Source organism: Astatotilapia calliptera, chromosome 17, assembly GCF_900246225.1.
Source record: "Astatotilapia calliptera chromosome 17, fAstCal1.2, whole genome shotgun sequence".
NCBI lineage: Eukaryota > Metazoa > Chordata > Actinopteri > Cichliformes > Cichlidae > Astatotilapia > Astatotilapia calliptera.
Window position 1 is genome coordinate 17468792 of NC_039318.1, and position 13076 is coordinate 17481867.

At 40.6% G+C, this 13076-nt stretch overlaps 1 protein-coding gene across 1 annotated transcript; it reads left to right on the forward strand.

Moving 5' to 3' along the window:
- The first annotated feature begins 931 nt into the window (after window positions 1-931).
- On the forward strand, window positions 932-12846 carry LOC113009583 (tetraspanin-8-like). Its single transcript, XM_026147987.1, has 9 exons — window positions 932-1093; window positions 2329-2400; window positions 2490-2606; window positions 3151-3225; window positions 4290-4385; window positions 9942-10052; window positions 10133-10168; window positions 10265-10348; window positions 12231-12846. The coding sequence occupies exons 1-9, from the start codon at window positions 1034-1036 to the stop codon at window positions 12369-12371; spliced, it is 792 nt and encodes a 263-aa protein (XP_026003772.1). The 5' UTR covers window positions 932-1033; the 3' UTR covers window positions 12372-12846.
- The last annotated feature ends 230 nt before the right edge of the window (window positions 12847-13076 follow it).

Genomic DNA, 13076 nt, shown 5'->3' on the forward strand with positions numbered 1-13076 from the left:
CACCTAAAGGCACCATGACGAACTGCGAACGCATATTGAACCGTAAAAAACCTTGTAGGTGCGCAAGTTATAATCACGAGGGGATGGTTGCGGTCGTACATAACCTGTGTTCCACATCAGCCACGTGCTGGTGGGGGGCGGAAGGGGCTTGAGCGCCTGCCCCTTTCCTGATGGGTGCCCCAAGTGCCCTTTTCTTGAGGCAAATTTTTATTTAAGAAATGCAATCTTTTCATTCTAACATTTTCTATCGTCTAATGAGCTTAGAAAGCATCTGGACTTCGTTAGTTTTCTTGAAGACGTTTCGACTCTCATCCGAGAAGCTTCTTCAGTTCCAAGAGCAAATGGTGGAGAGTCCCAGATTTGGAGCCCTATGCTAGTGTCCCCCATTTTCTATCATTACTTTATTAAGGATTAGGTGCAAGAGTTGTTAAGTGTGGATAATTAAATAATAGATTAATGCAATAGCAAATTGTGCCTTGCTCTCAGGTGAACAGCAAGTGGAGAGTGATAGATGAGATGAGGAGATGGAAGAAGGAAGAGAGGCAAAATGCTGATTCCCAGGCAGAGCCTAGTTTATTTCTCGCAGTTCTTTTTAACCTGTTGCCTTACGGTTCCAAGCGCTGTCACCAATCTTTGCATTTTAGTATCATCTCATGAGCTACCATCTCTCCTATGGGGACTTTTTTAATGTCTACAGTCCCAGATCAACACAGCTCTGCTGGCTCTGTGGCCCAATATAACTTGCTATCATTTATGAGGGATATATTTGTTCTTCGATTCTTATCAAATCTTTACAGCAGTTTAAATCCGATCCGTCTTGGCAAACACCGGAATGCCCCGGACTCTTCCTGTTAAGTATCATCTTGCTGCTCCGTGGTTTACTGGAACTCCCGCCCGCTTTCGTCTGGGGTAGTTTAAAAGCAACTCAACCCGCCCATCTCCTCTCACTTCCTCCGCAGCAGTCGGTGCTCCTGTGGACTCCACAAACAGAACTGTTTTCTTCAAAAGTGTTCTTCCCTCTCAAGCTGCAAATATGGCTCAGATCAACACCTGCCTTAAACGCACCTTCATCATCTTCAACATCTTCTTCGCGGTGAGTTGAGCTTCATTTTCAAACAGCAGCTAAAACGTGTTTGGTCCCAGCAGTAATTTAAAGTGCGCAGTGCCGGGTTGTTGTGCCAAAAACGTTTCCGTGTGTTTTTTATGTGTAATATCGTTACGTATGTTGCTAAATAGACTTCGGTGAACAGGTATTGCAAAGGGGTTAAATACACAATTTAAAAAAATTACCTGTTTCTCAATTATCTTTGTAGCTGTGTTATTGTACTTAATTATAATCAATCAGCTTCCTTTTGTCCACTTAAAATATGTTTACAGAACTATTTTTGTATTTGTTGCGATTTCAGCTGTCCTCTTGGCCAGAATACTCTTAAAAGAGACATTTTTAAAGCAAACAAGATTTTTTTTTTAACTGCATAAATAAAGGATACATAAAAGTCACTGCCAAAAAGTGATTGTGCTTCTACCTTGTTACAGGAATGTTGTTTGTTGGTCAAGATGACTTGATATAATTCATGAGGGATATATTTGACATATGTTTCACATATTGCAGATCAACAAGTTATTTATAGCAGTTTAAATACAACCAATCAGTTTTTGGCAAATGCCAGAAATCAGTTTTTGGCAGACAATCACTTTTTGGCACAACACCGTCACATCTCACAACATAAGCTTCGAAGGCGTCACTGTTTCACTTGGGGTTGGTGGTTGGTGGACTTTGTTTTACTGGTTTCAGTTCTGTTTAGTTCTGTTACTTTAGTCTTTATTTGTTTGGAAGTAGGCCAGCTGATCGTTAGCTAGGCTGTGGTTACCTGTATTTCAAAATAGCTGCTCATATTCGAGTAATTCTAAGCTATGACCTAGTTTCCTGTTTTTCTGGGAGGTTTTTAATTAAGCTTTGTGAATTCTTTGGTTTTTATCTTTTTGTTCATGTCGCTGTATTACAACACATCTGTGGAATGCACTGGATGACTTGATCCAAACAGATTGTACATACCTGTTCATACCTGCACAAAGAATGAACCCAAGCCCGAGGCTGAACCTGAACCTCAGCACAACAGTGATTCATAAATAAATCAAAAATAATGAATCGGTGTCTTTTTATTCATCAAATAATCAATAATTTAATGCTGTACTTAGACTTTTGAAAAGCTAAACTGCTGAACTGCTGTTCTAACTGCAGTTTTATTGTCTAAAGTTTTGGTTCACAGCTGTTTCGGTTGTCGTGGTCCATAAAGTTCTAACCAATCAGTTTTATTTTGTATTTAGATTGTTGGCGGCGTCATCATCAGCCTCGCTCTGCTGGCTCAGTTCTCCACCAGCATTCAAGAAGGAGGAAATGTGAGAACAAAGCTGTTGAAACACAGGTTTAACTCATGGGTGTGACTCTGAAGCCATATCTGACTTTTATTTACTGCTTTTGGCCGTAGCTGGAGGGTCGGGACAGTGGTCTGTTCAGCCTCTATATCATGGGCGCCATCATCATGGTGCTGGCTATCCTGGGAGCCTATGGAGCCCACAAAGAGAGCAGAGTTGCCCTGATTGTGGTGAGTACAAAGATTACCTGATCTTCTGGGATACTCTAACTTCAAAATAAAAACTCCAAATGTCGACTTACTGCTGGAGCCTTAGGTGGGCATCGGAAGTACTGTAACTTTTGATACTTCAGCCCTTAATTTTTAAGCCCCAAAGACTGCTGTTTGTACCCAATATGACCCCAAGGAGTAACTAACACACACACAGATCACTGTTTCAGAAAGTGTCCCCCTGTGAGTATAGACTTGCTGTGCAGAGCACACTGGAGCTGAAAGCATGTTCTGGAGGCACTGCTGTTAAAGTGCAAAACTGCTTTTAGGTAAAATGAGAACAGTTGAAAAGCTTGAAGTAGATCACATGCACAGTTGTGAAAGAATAAAAATTACTTCCTTTTTACATGTTACAAAATTAACCATCTTAGAAATATTCTATGATTTAACCTGGAGAGTCAAATGATCTTTTTTCTTCTTCCTCACAGTGAAACTGGTCAGGGTTGAGAAATGTCAGTAATCCCCAAATACATCAGATTAAGTGTTTTCATGTTCTTCCCCACAGTTCCTGGTGTGTATGGTCCTTGGATGTCTGGTGATGTTCAAATATGCAGTCCCGGTTGCCATCATGCGTCCACAGGTAAAGGCCCACCTGTCACTGCTTTGGAGTCTAATGATAGGAAATGTAAATACAGGCACTCCTTTATTTATGCTGTGAACATGATGAAGCTAAATTCACCAGTAAACACAATTAAAAGCCATCAAATTTCCAATAATTCATTTATTGGCAGTTGTTGTGTTGCGTAGTTTCAGAAAGTAGAGCATTTTCAGAGTGCTTTCCATGCAAAAATTCCCCATATGTTGTGCCAAATAGATAAAAATTTGATGCAAAGGGGTTGATAGAACTGAACACTAAGCTTGCCCCCAGCCCTAAAGAGATTCACCAGTGTCTGGTACATGTAAAGAGGTTTACATGAGCTGACAGCAGCAGAGAAGTTTAATCAGGTATTCGGTTTTCATTTTTATTGTACATGGTTTTATTGTACCTGGTATATGTAGCTAAGGTGGAAGGTTGTTAAAATAAACATATATTTAATGACAGTGTTTAACTTCAGTAAAATACTGTAGATGATAACCTAACTAACAACTTCATCAGTTGAAAGTGTAAGAGTTCACTGTGGCTAAAGACATAGTGGAATTTCAGCTTCCTCTGAAAAAGTTGAAATAACCACATTTTCACAGCCTGCAACCGCATGAGTGTCTGGTTGCCACATCAGCTCTACAGAGTGTTTAGCTTTGTTTTTCAAGGAAAAGTACTTGCAAACTACAGCGTTACAACAGCAGTGACAAATAACATCGTTTAATAATCCAAATGTCAACATAGTTTTTAGTGAAATTACTATAAATGAGGCCTAAAAGTGACGTAAAGCTGAGTTTCATCAGTTTAATCCTCTCAAGCTTTGGAGGGTTTTCATCTTATTTAAACTGTTCCTTAAAGAATTTAATAAGGTCTAAACTGTAATATTAAAATATTTCAGTTATTACTTCAATTCTTTTTGCACAAATATCTCTGCTGGAAACCCTTTTAGTCACTTTATGTATCAAAATAATCACCAAGATAAATAATCACTGGCTAAAAAAAATGGTAGAACAACGTTATTTTCAAAAAGTGATATCTAATATGGATGACGATTTTGTTTGCAGATTGAAGGTATAATGGAGAACAAGTTTCGGATGTTTCTGCCTTTGGATGAAAACTCAAGGGATATGAAGAACATGGCTGACAACATCCAGAAAATTGTGAGATATTCAGCTCTGCCTTGTGTTTTATACTTCATGTACTTTGTGGATTTCTCTTTTGTTCAATTTAATGTTTTATTCTTACATCCAAACCAGCTGAGTGCCATTAAAGGCTGGGTTGGGATTTCCATGAAACTAAAACTTAATGGTACCCTTCAATGCCAAAATTGTGAAAATGCTAGTACGGTTGTTGAGAAGGGAAAACAATCCAAATCGTGAATACTAAATGGTACTAAAATTTAAAAAATAACAGCAACACAACCAACTTGGTGAAGCTGACAACCCGGTGTTTCTGAGGAATTTTGTCAGGTCAGCATTTTTAAGCTGAAGTATTAGATTAGATAGAACTTTATTAATCCCTCGGGTGGGTTCCTCTGGGAAATTCGATTTCCAAAAAAGCACAGCACCGACAGAAGTTACAGAGTTATACACACACACACATATATATAAATACAGAGACAATATAAATAAAATATACGAAGGGGATAAATAGAATAAATAGGAATAAAAATAAAAATACAAGTGAATTGCACATTTCAAGTATTGAGTCTATTGCACCGTTGACTATTTACAAAGGTATTGCACAGTGAGGTGAAGAGGCACTACAGCTTAGTTGTTCCCCCCTCCTTTGTCCTCCTGTCTCCCCTCCCTCTCCCCTCCAGAGAGGAGTTAAACAGTCTGATGGCGTGTGGGACAAAGGAGTTTTTAAGTCTGTTAGTTCTTGTCTTTGGGAGAAGCAACCTGTCACTGAACAGACTCTTCTGGTTGTTAATGGCCGTGTGCAGAGGATGCCCGGCATTGTCCATAATGTCCATCAGTTTCTTTAGTGTCCTTTTCTCTGCCACTGTCACCAGAGTGTCCAGCTTCATGCCGACCACAGAGCTAGCCCTCCTGATCAGTTTCTCCAGCCTGGATGAGTCCTTCTTTGCTGTGCTGCTCCCCCAGCACACCACAGCATAGAAAAGTACTCCAGCAACCACCGACTGGTAAAACATCCTCAGGAGCTTCCTGCAGATGTTAAAAGACCTCAGCCTCCTGAGGAAGTACAGTCGGCTTTGGGCTTTTTTATACAGGTGCTCTGTGTTGCATGACCAGTCCAGTTTATTGTCCACCCACAGCCCGAGGTACTTGTACTTGTTGACCACCTCCACCTCCTCCCCCTCTATCTGAACCGGCAGTGGACCTTCTCTGGACCTCCCGAAGTCCACAACCAGTTCCTTAGTCTTTGAGGTGTTGAGTTGCAGGTGGTTTGTGTGACTCCATGCGACAAAGTTCCTCACCAGACTTCTGTACTCCTCTTCCTGATCATCCCAGATACACCCCATGATGGCTGTGTCGTCTGCAAACTTCTGAATATGGCATAATTCAGAGTTGTAGCAGAAGTCAGAGGTGTACAGGGTGAAGAGAAGAGGGGACAGCACAGTTCCCTGTGGTGCTCCTGTGCTGCTGACCACTGTGTCAGACGTGATGTCCTTCAGCCTGACGTACTGTGGTCTGTCGGTGAGGTAGTCGGAGATCCAAGCCACCAGGCAGGGGTCCACCTCCATCCTGTTCAGTTTTTCTTGAAGCATACAGGGCCGGATGGTATTAAAGGCACTGGAAAAGTCAAGAAACAGGATCCTGACCATGCCTTTTCCCCCATCCAGGTGTGAGTGGGCTCTGTGTAGGAGGTACAGGATGGCATCCTCCACTCCGACACCCGCCTTGTATGCAAACTGTAGTGGGTCCTGGGCATGTTGTACCTGTGGTCGGAGGAGGTTGAGGAAGAGCCGCTCTAGAGTCTTCATAAGATGTGACGTCAGTGCCACCGGTCGGAAGTCATTCAGCTCATTGGGCCGGTTCTTTTTGGGGACCGGGACGATGCAGGATGTCTTCCATAGGGCGGGCACTCTCCCCAGTCGCAGACTGAGGTTGAAGACTCGTTGTAGCGGCTATTAAACATTAGCATTAGCTTTAACTACTTTAGCTATTAGCAGTTAGCCGCATTAGCTATCTATTAGGTTATCGTTAAGGTAGTGTGTAGAAGTGATGGCAAATAATAAAAGGTTATCGTTTGACTGTGGGGCATTGTCATCAGTCAGGACTGCCAATCCTGTTCTCCATCTCATCTGTGCCAGTCAACAATAACCCTCCTGTTTCTTCTGGGGTTTTTTAGTTTCACTCCTGTGGTCTGTTCAGTTTTGATAGATAAATAGTGTTAATTTAATAGCAAAGCATAATTATAAAGTTTTTTTCCTATATTGAAGCAAAAGGAAGTAAAGTAAGTACCAGCAACCAGAAACTGTGACAGCCTAACATACCAGCTCTGTTTGATAAGGAGTCAAAGAGTCAGAAGTGTTTGAACATTTATTTAAAACATAAAATAAGAACTGTGTCCTTTCATTCTGTCATTTTGTCCTCATGTTGTGTATTTTCTTGAGTATCAGTATCGAGCCTGAAATTCTTTTTACGTGACAGTGTTACTCATGAAGACACCGTGCAGCCACGCACTAACTGCCAAGTATGAAAAGTCATGGTTGGTTGCTTTGACAAAAGAGCTTCCTCTTGCTCGCTACATTCAGATTGCAGCCGTTGACTTTCCAGCTCACAAACATTTGTTGTCAGACCTGTTTTTCCATTCCCGTAATTCCACACAGGGCATCCGGTTGAGTTTAGGCTGCTTATTGGCTGTCAGATGCATTCTCAAAGAGAAGTGCAAATCAAGATATGCAAAGTGAAGAGCCAGGAAATGCTTTTACCAAGACAGTAAACTGTGTTCCTTTATTTTACTGTCCTGTTTTTATATTTAAAAAAAAAAAAAAAAAAAAAAGCAAGCAACACATGAAATGGTGTAACTGAATCTTTAAACTTTTTACACTAGTAGGACTATGATTGTCACGTCTGCAGTGAGGTGAGGTTGAAAGTAGGACCCCAGATGCAGGCAGCTTCTGATGTGAGCGAGCTTTATTGACATGGTAGGTAAAACAGACAGGAATGTAACAGGCATGAAACAAAACCTAAGAATAACCTAAACTGGTAAAAACTAACAGAAACAGCAACGCAGGGAAATACACAGAATGACGGATGGCTGTTACACAGACGAACCAGCAACTAACAGAGGCAGACACAAGGATAACAAGAGAATGAGACACAGAAGGAGGACACAGCTGGGAGTAATCGGACATGACTAGACAGAGGAAACAAAACTAAACACACTGACATGAGACACGGACCTTCACAACAAAACAGGAAATACATAGACTGAACTTAGAGGTATAATATAACACAGAACCAAAACGTAGGAATAAACAAAGATACAGTGGGGCAAAAAAGTATTTAGTCAGCCACCGATTGTGCAAGTTCCCCCACTTAAAATGATGACAGAGGTCAGTAATTTGCACCAGAGGTACACTTCAACTGTGAGAGACAGAATGTGGAACAAAAAAAAAAATCCATGAATTCACATGGTAGGATTTGTAAAGAATTTATTCGTAAATTAGGGTGGAAAATAAGTATTTGGTCACCTCAAACAAGGAAAATCTCTGGCTCTCACAGACCTGTAACGTCCTCTGTAAGAAGCTTTTCTGTCCCCCACTCGTTACCTGTATGAATGGCACCTGTTTGAACTCATCATCTGTATAAAAGACACCTGTCCACAGCCTCAAACAGTCAGACTCCAAACTCCGCCATGGCCAAGACCAAAGAGCTTTTGAAGGACACCAGGAAAAGTATTGTAGACCTGCACCAGACTGGGAAGAGTGAATCTACAATAGGCAAGCAGCTTGGTGTGAAAAAATCAACTATGGGAGCAATCATCAGAAAATGGAAGACATACAAGACCACTGATAATCTCCCTCGATCTGGGGCTCCACGCAAGATCTCATCCCGTGGGGTCAAAATGATCATGAGAACGGTGAGCAAAGATCCCAGAACCACACGGGGGGACCTGGTGAATGACCTGCAGAGAGCTGGGACCAAAGTAACAAAGGTCACCATCAGTAACACACTACAACGGCAGGGAATCAAATCCCGCAGTGCCAGACGTGTTCCGCTGCTGAAGCCAGTGCATGTCCAGGCCCGTCTGAAGTTTGCCAGAGAGCACATGGATGATACAGCAGAGGATTGGGAGAATGTCATGTGGTCAGATGAAACCAAAGTAGAACTTTTTGGTATAAACTCAACTCGTCGTGTTTGGAGGAAGAAGAATACTGAGTTGCATCCCAAGAACACCATACCTACTGTGAAGCATGGGGGTGGAAACATCATGCTATGGGGCTGTTTTTCTGCCAAGGGGACAGGACGACTGATCCGTGTTAAGGACAGAATGAATGGGGCCATGTATCGTGAGATTTTGAGCCAAAACCTCCTTCCATCAGTGAGAACTTTGAAGATGAAACAAGGCTGGGTCTTCCAACATGACAATGATCCAAAACACACCGCCCGGGCAACAAAGGAGTGGCTCCGTAAGAAGCATTTGAAAGTCCTGGAGTGGCCTAGCCAGTCCCCAGACCTCAACCCCATAGAAAGTCCGTTTTGCTCGGCGACAGCCCCAAAACATCACTGCTCTCGAGAAGATCTGCATGGAGGAATGGGCCAAAATACCAGCTACTGTGTGTGCAAACCTGGTAAAGACCTATAGTAAACGTTTGACCTCTGTTATTGCCAACAAAGGTTATGTTACAAAGTATTGAGTTGTATTTTTATTATTGACCAAATACTTATTTTCCACCCTGATTTACGAATAAATTCTTTACAAATCCTACCATGTGGATTCATGGATTTTTTTTTTTTTTTTTTTTTTTTTTTTTTTTTTTTTCTCCACATTCTGTCTCTCACAGTTGAAGTGTACCTCTGGTGCAAATTACTGACCTCTGTCATCATTTTAAGTGGGGGAACTTGCACAAATTGGTGGCTGACTAAATACTTTTTTGCCCCACTGTACATCATGAAATCAAAGATTAACCATACAAAACAGAAAACACTGGGTCACAGACCCAGGACCGTGACAATGATATGTGTATCTGACTTCCCTTTAGAATCAAAACCATAGCTCTACTTTGAATCTCGGTAAAAAGCAGAAGTTTCAACTTCCTCTCTTGCGGCACAATGTAAATCAGAGGTGCCAAACATATTTTTGCATTGAGGTCAACATACAGCAAGCTTTGGTCTGAAGAAACTATCCTTTCTGTCAGTGTAAAGAAGTTTAATGACACATTTCATCTCTGTCTCACTGTAAGATGTGCGGTTTCATGAACGCATCTCGACTGGTTATAGATTTATATATTTTCTGTTTTAACTGAGATTTCTGTAGATGCTGAAAAATATGAACGACCACGGAGGAGACAATTAAAAGTCCAGAATTTCTGCCCCCTTCACTTTTTCCAGAGCTGTCCAACAGACCAGATTACATAGACTGGATTATATGGGTTGTATAGATTACAGTTAATCATAACAGCAGGAGATGGAAATGTCCTGGACAGTGTCTTTTAACACTCTCTCACACTTTTAAAAGAATCGTTCTCCATCTCATCTGTGCCAGTCAACTATAACCCTCCTGTTTCTTCTGGTTTATTTTAGTTTCACTGCTGTGGTCTGTTCAGCTACAAAGACTGGAACAACATTCCTGAATCCTGTAAATGCAACATGGAGGAGGAGGAAGAGGGCAAGTGTCAGACTGTTGGCTACAGAGTGAGTATCAACACACACAGCTTCACTTCTATTAAATGTAACTCGGTTAGTCATATCTTTTAATTTTTCTATCTTTCCAGTCTTTAATGGAGAGATCAACATCCATCTACACCCAAGTGAGTGACTCGGCTTTATTTTGAAAAATGTTTCTTGATTTCATCAGCTGATTTACAGAAACTATAACCCTAACTTTATTTTTTGTCTGTGTTTAGACCTGCTTCCCCATAATAATGCACTACTTCCTGCTGGGTTTTGACATCGTACTCGGAGTCTTCTTCACTCTGGCTATTCTGGCAGTGAGTATTGTTAGCTATTTAAAGACAAGGTTTCCTCAGAGTAAATGTCCTGTTTCAGTTACTAATGGCAGCACTCAAAAAAAAAAATCTGATTCAATATCATTTTTTAAGAAAGTAGTTTAATATAGCAGTAAAGTATTCAGAGTAGTGGATGGGGATTTTTTTAGATTTTAAATATGGTGAAATTGCAGGATGTGGTTTGTCTAAAGTGGTTTGATCTTTAGGTAAGACTTATGATGCATTATATAGGGCGACCGTGTCTCAGGGGGTTGGGAATCGCATCTGTAACCGGAAGGTCGCCGGTTCGATCCCTGGGCTCTCTGTCCTGGTCGTTGTGTCCTTGGGCAAGACACTTTACCCTACTTGTCTACTGGTGTTGGCCAGAGGGGCCGATGGCGCAATATGGCAGCCTCGCTTCTGTCAGTCTGCCCGAGGGCAGCTGTGGCTACAACTGTAGCTGCCTCCACCAGTGTGTGAATGTTAGAGTGAATGAATAGTGGTATTGTAAAGTGCTTTGGGTGCCTTGAAAAGCGCTATATAAATCCAATCCATTATTATTTACCATGTGATCTGTAATGATCCTTTAAAACTGAAAAAACAAATGGCCAGTCATTTAGCTTTTGTCTTGATGGGGAGTGTCACGTTTACATCAGTCACTGTTATTTTTGATTTACAAAATAATAACCGAAACTGTTTCTCTTTAAAAATGATCATGAAGTCCTAAAATCATGTTTCAAATACTTGAAAATGCCACATGCTCCAGAAGATCAGCATTTGATCTGTGACAATAAAAAGAAACATTTCTGTGATGAAATTTCAGTCAAAACTATTTTTTAGTTTAAGTGAGTTCAGTAAAATGTTCTCAGTTCGGTTTCATTCTAACCAAATACACCTGGAATTCCTGTTCCTGAGGTGGCCGCTCATAGTAAACATGGAAAAGTTTCAAATAATGAGGTCATTGCGTGTATAATACATCTAGTTGTTCAGTTTTTGGTAGCACTTTATAACACAACCTGCAAATACGGCTCAAGTACCCTGTACTTGCATGCAATTTGCAGGCAACAAGTCAGGTTTTGCAGGAAACAATGAGGCAAGTACACAGTAAGTACTCTGTACTTTCTGGAATGCGAGTCATATTATGGAGTCACCTGAAAGATACGCGAAACAATAAAACACTGTAGGACCCATGACTAAGCCACAAGTAGCCTATAATCATGTGTACCAATCCAGGTCTTTGCAGGAAACAATAAAATAATAACATAAAATATTGTATCATTATCTCAGGCAGAGAAGCCAAACCAAGTTGTTCATCAAAGCTTCTGTTTGAAGAACGAGTGGGTGGGGAGCCAATCAAATAAAAGCAACGAGAAACCAGAAGGAAATGTTTGTGTTAGTTGGAGAATGAACTTTCACCAAGTCCCAGAAAAAGATAAATATGATTATTTTGATATAAAAATAGAATTGTTTCATTGTGTGTGCGCGCGCACGTGTTGATTGATTGATTGATAATACTTTATTCATCCCGAGGGAAATTGGGTTAAGGCTGCCAGCCGTGCCAGCGCCATAAATCTAAATCTGATATTTCTCAGAGCCAGAATCTATTTTAGCTGAAAATCTTGACTCTGAGTTCAGTTCTCATTTCTCTTTAAATTCGAGACCTTTTCCTTTCTACAGTCTCGAAGTTCTTGCTCGTACAGAATGATCTGATTTTTTTGTATTATTGTTGGGCCTTTAGCTGACAACATGAAACACCCTGAGGAGACTGTTGTTGTGATTTGGTGCTATATAAAGAAAACTGAGTTGAATTTCCATGTTATCAATTTAAGATTTTTAAGCCTGCAGAGCAGCTGATTTTTAACTCTCCTTTCTGTGTCCCCTGCAGCTGCTCGGCACAATTCTGTCCTCGGCAATGATCCACCAGATGCGTTACCCCAACAGACCCCCCATCCTGCTCACAGTTCCCACTGTCCTCTCCACATCGCCACCAAAATACGAGGAGCTGTACAACCCTCCACCATATTAGACACAGAAAGATGCACTGTTCCTTTATTGCTGGCTTTGCGTGGAAGTTCCAGGAGTCCTGTTAGTTTTGTTTTTCTTGAATTTTAACGTGAGTTTGAGGTTTGTGTCCAAAGTGCCTTACAGCTCTGTAAGGAGTTCTGACTTGTTCCTTTAAGATCAGTGAAAACCCGAAAAATGCCACAGCTTTTCTGATACATAAACATTGTTCTTATGCTACTGTTTATTTATCTTAGTTGTTCTTGCTTTGAAGTTAAGAAATGTTTTCAGTTTTCCAAGATTTGACTTGTGGCTTTCATTTAGAATCAACTTTTATCAGAAATCATTATTTTTGTCACATGTTAAGAATGCAGAAGTTCATGTTCATTACATACAAAAGATAAGGGATGTGAAAGTGAAGCTCAAATCTCTCCAAAAGAGAACTGGTGCAGCCAGGACTACTAAAAATTAAAAGTTTAATTATTTGAATTCAAAGTTTACATTTTGAGTTTTAAATGTGTTTTCTATATATATTTCCAACACTTTTATCTTATTTTTATTTTTAAAAGTCCCGCTAAACTTTTAGAACTTTTATAAAAATGTTTTAAGGAAAAAAAGCTCCTCCCATTTTTAAGAAAAGAAATGAGGGTTATGCAGTCAGTGGCATTCAAGCATGGACTCAAAAGAAAACTCACACATGCCAACAACTCATTTTAGCCTGAAGTCGCCT

Bases quoted from the DNA above. Each gene is read 5' to 3' on its own strand.
- LOC113009583 (XM_026147987.1), top strand. From the start codon at position 1,034: ATGGCTCAGATCAACACCTGCCTTAAACGCACCTTCATCATCTTCAAC. The intron at 2,401-2,489 runs GTGAGAACAAAG...TTTTGGCCGTAG, and splicing joins GCATTCAAGAAGGAGGAAAT to CTGGAGGGTCGGGACAGTGG. The intron at 10,169-10,264 runs GTGAGTGACTCG...GTCTGTGTTTAG, and splicing joins CAACATCCATCTACACCCAA to ACCTGCTTCCCCATAATAAT.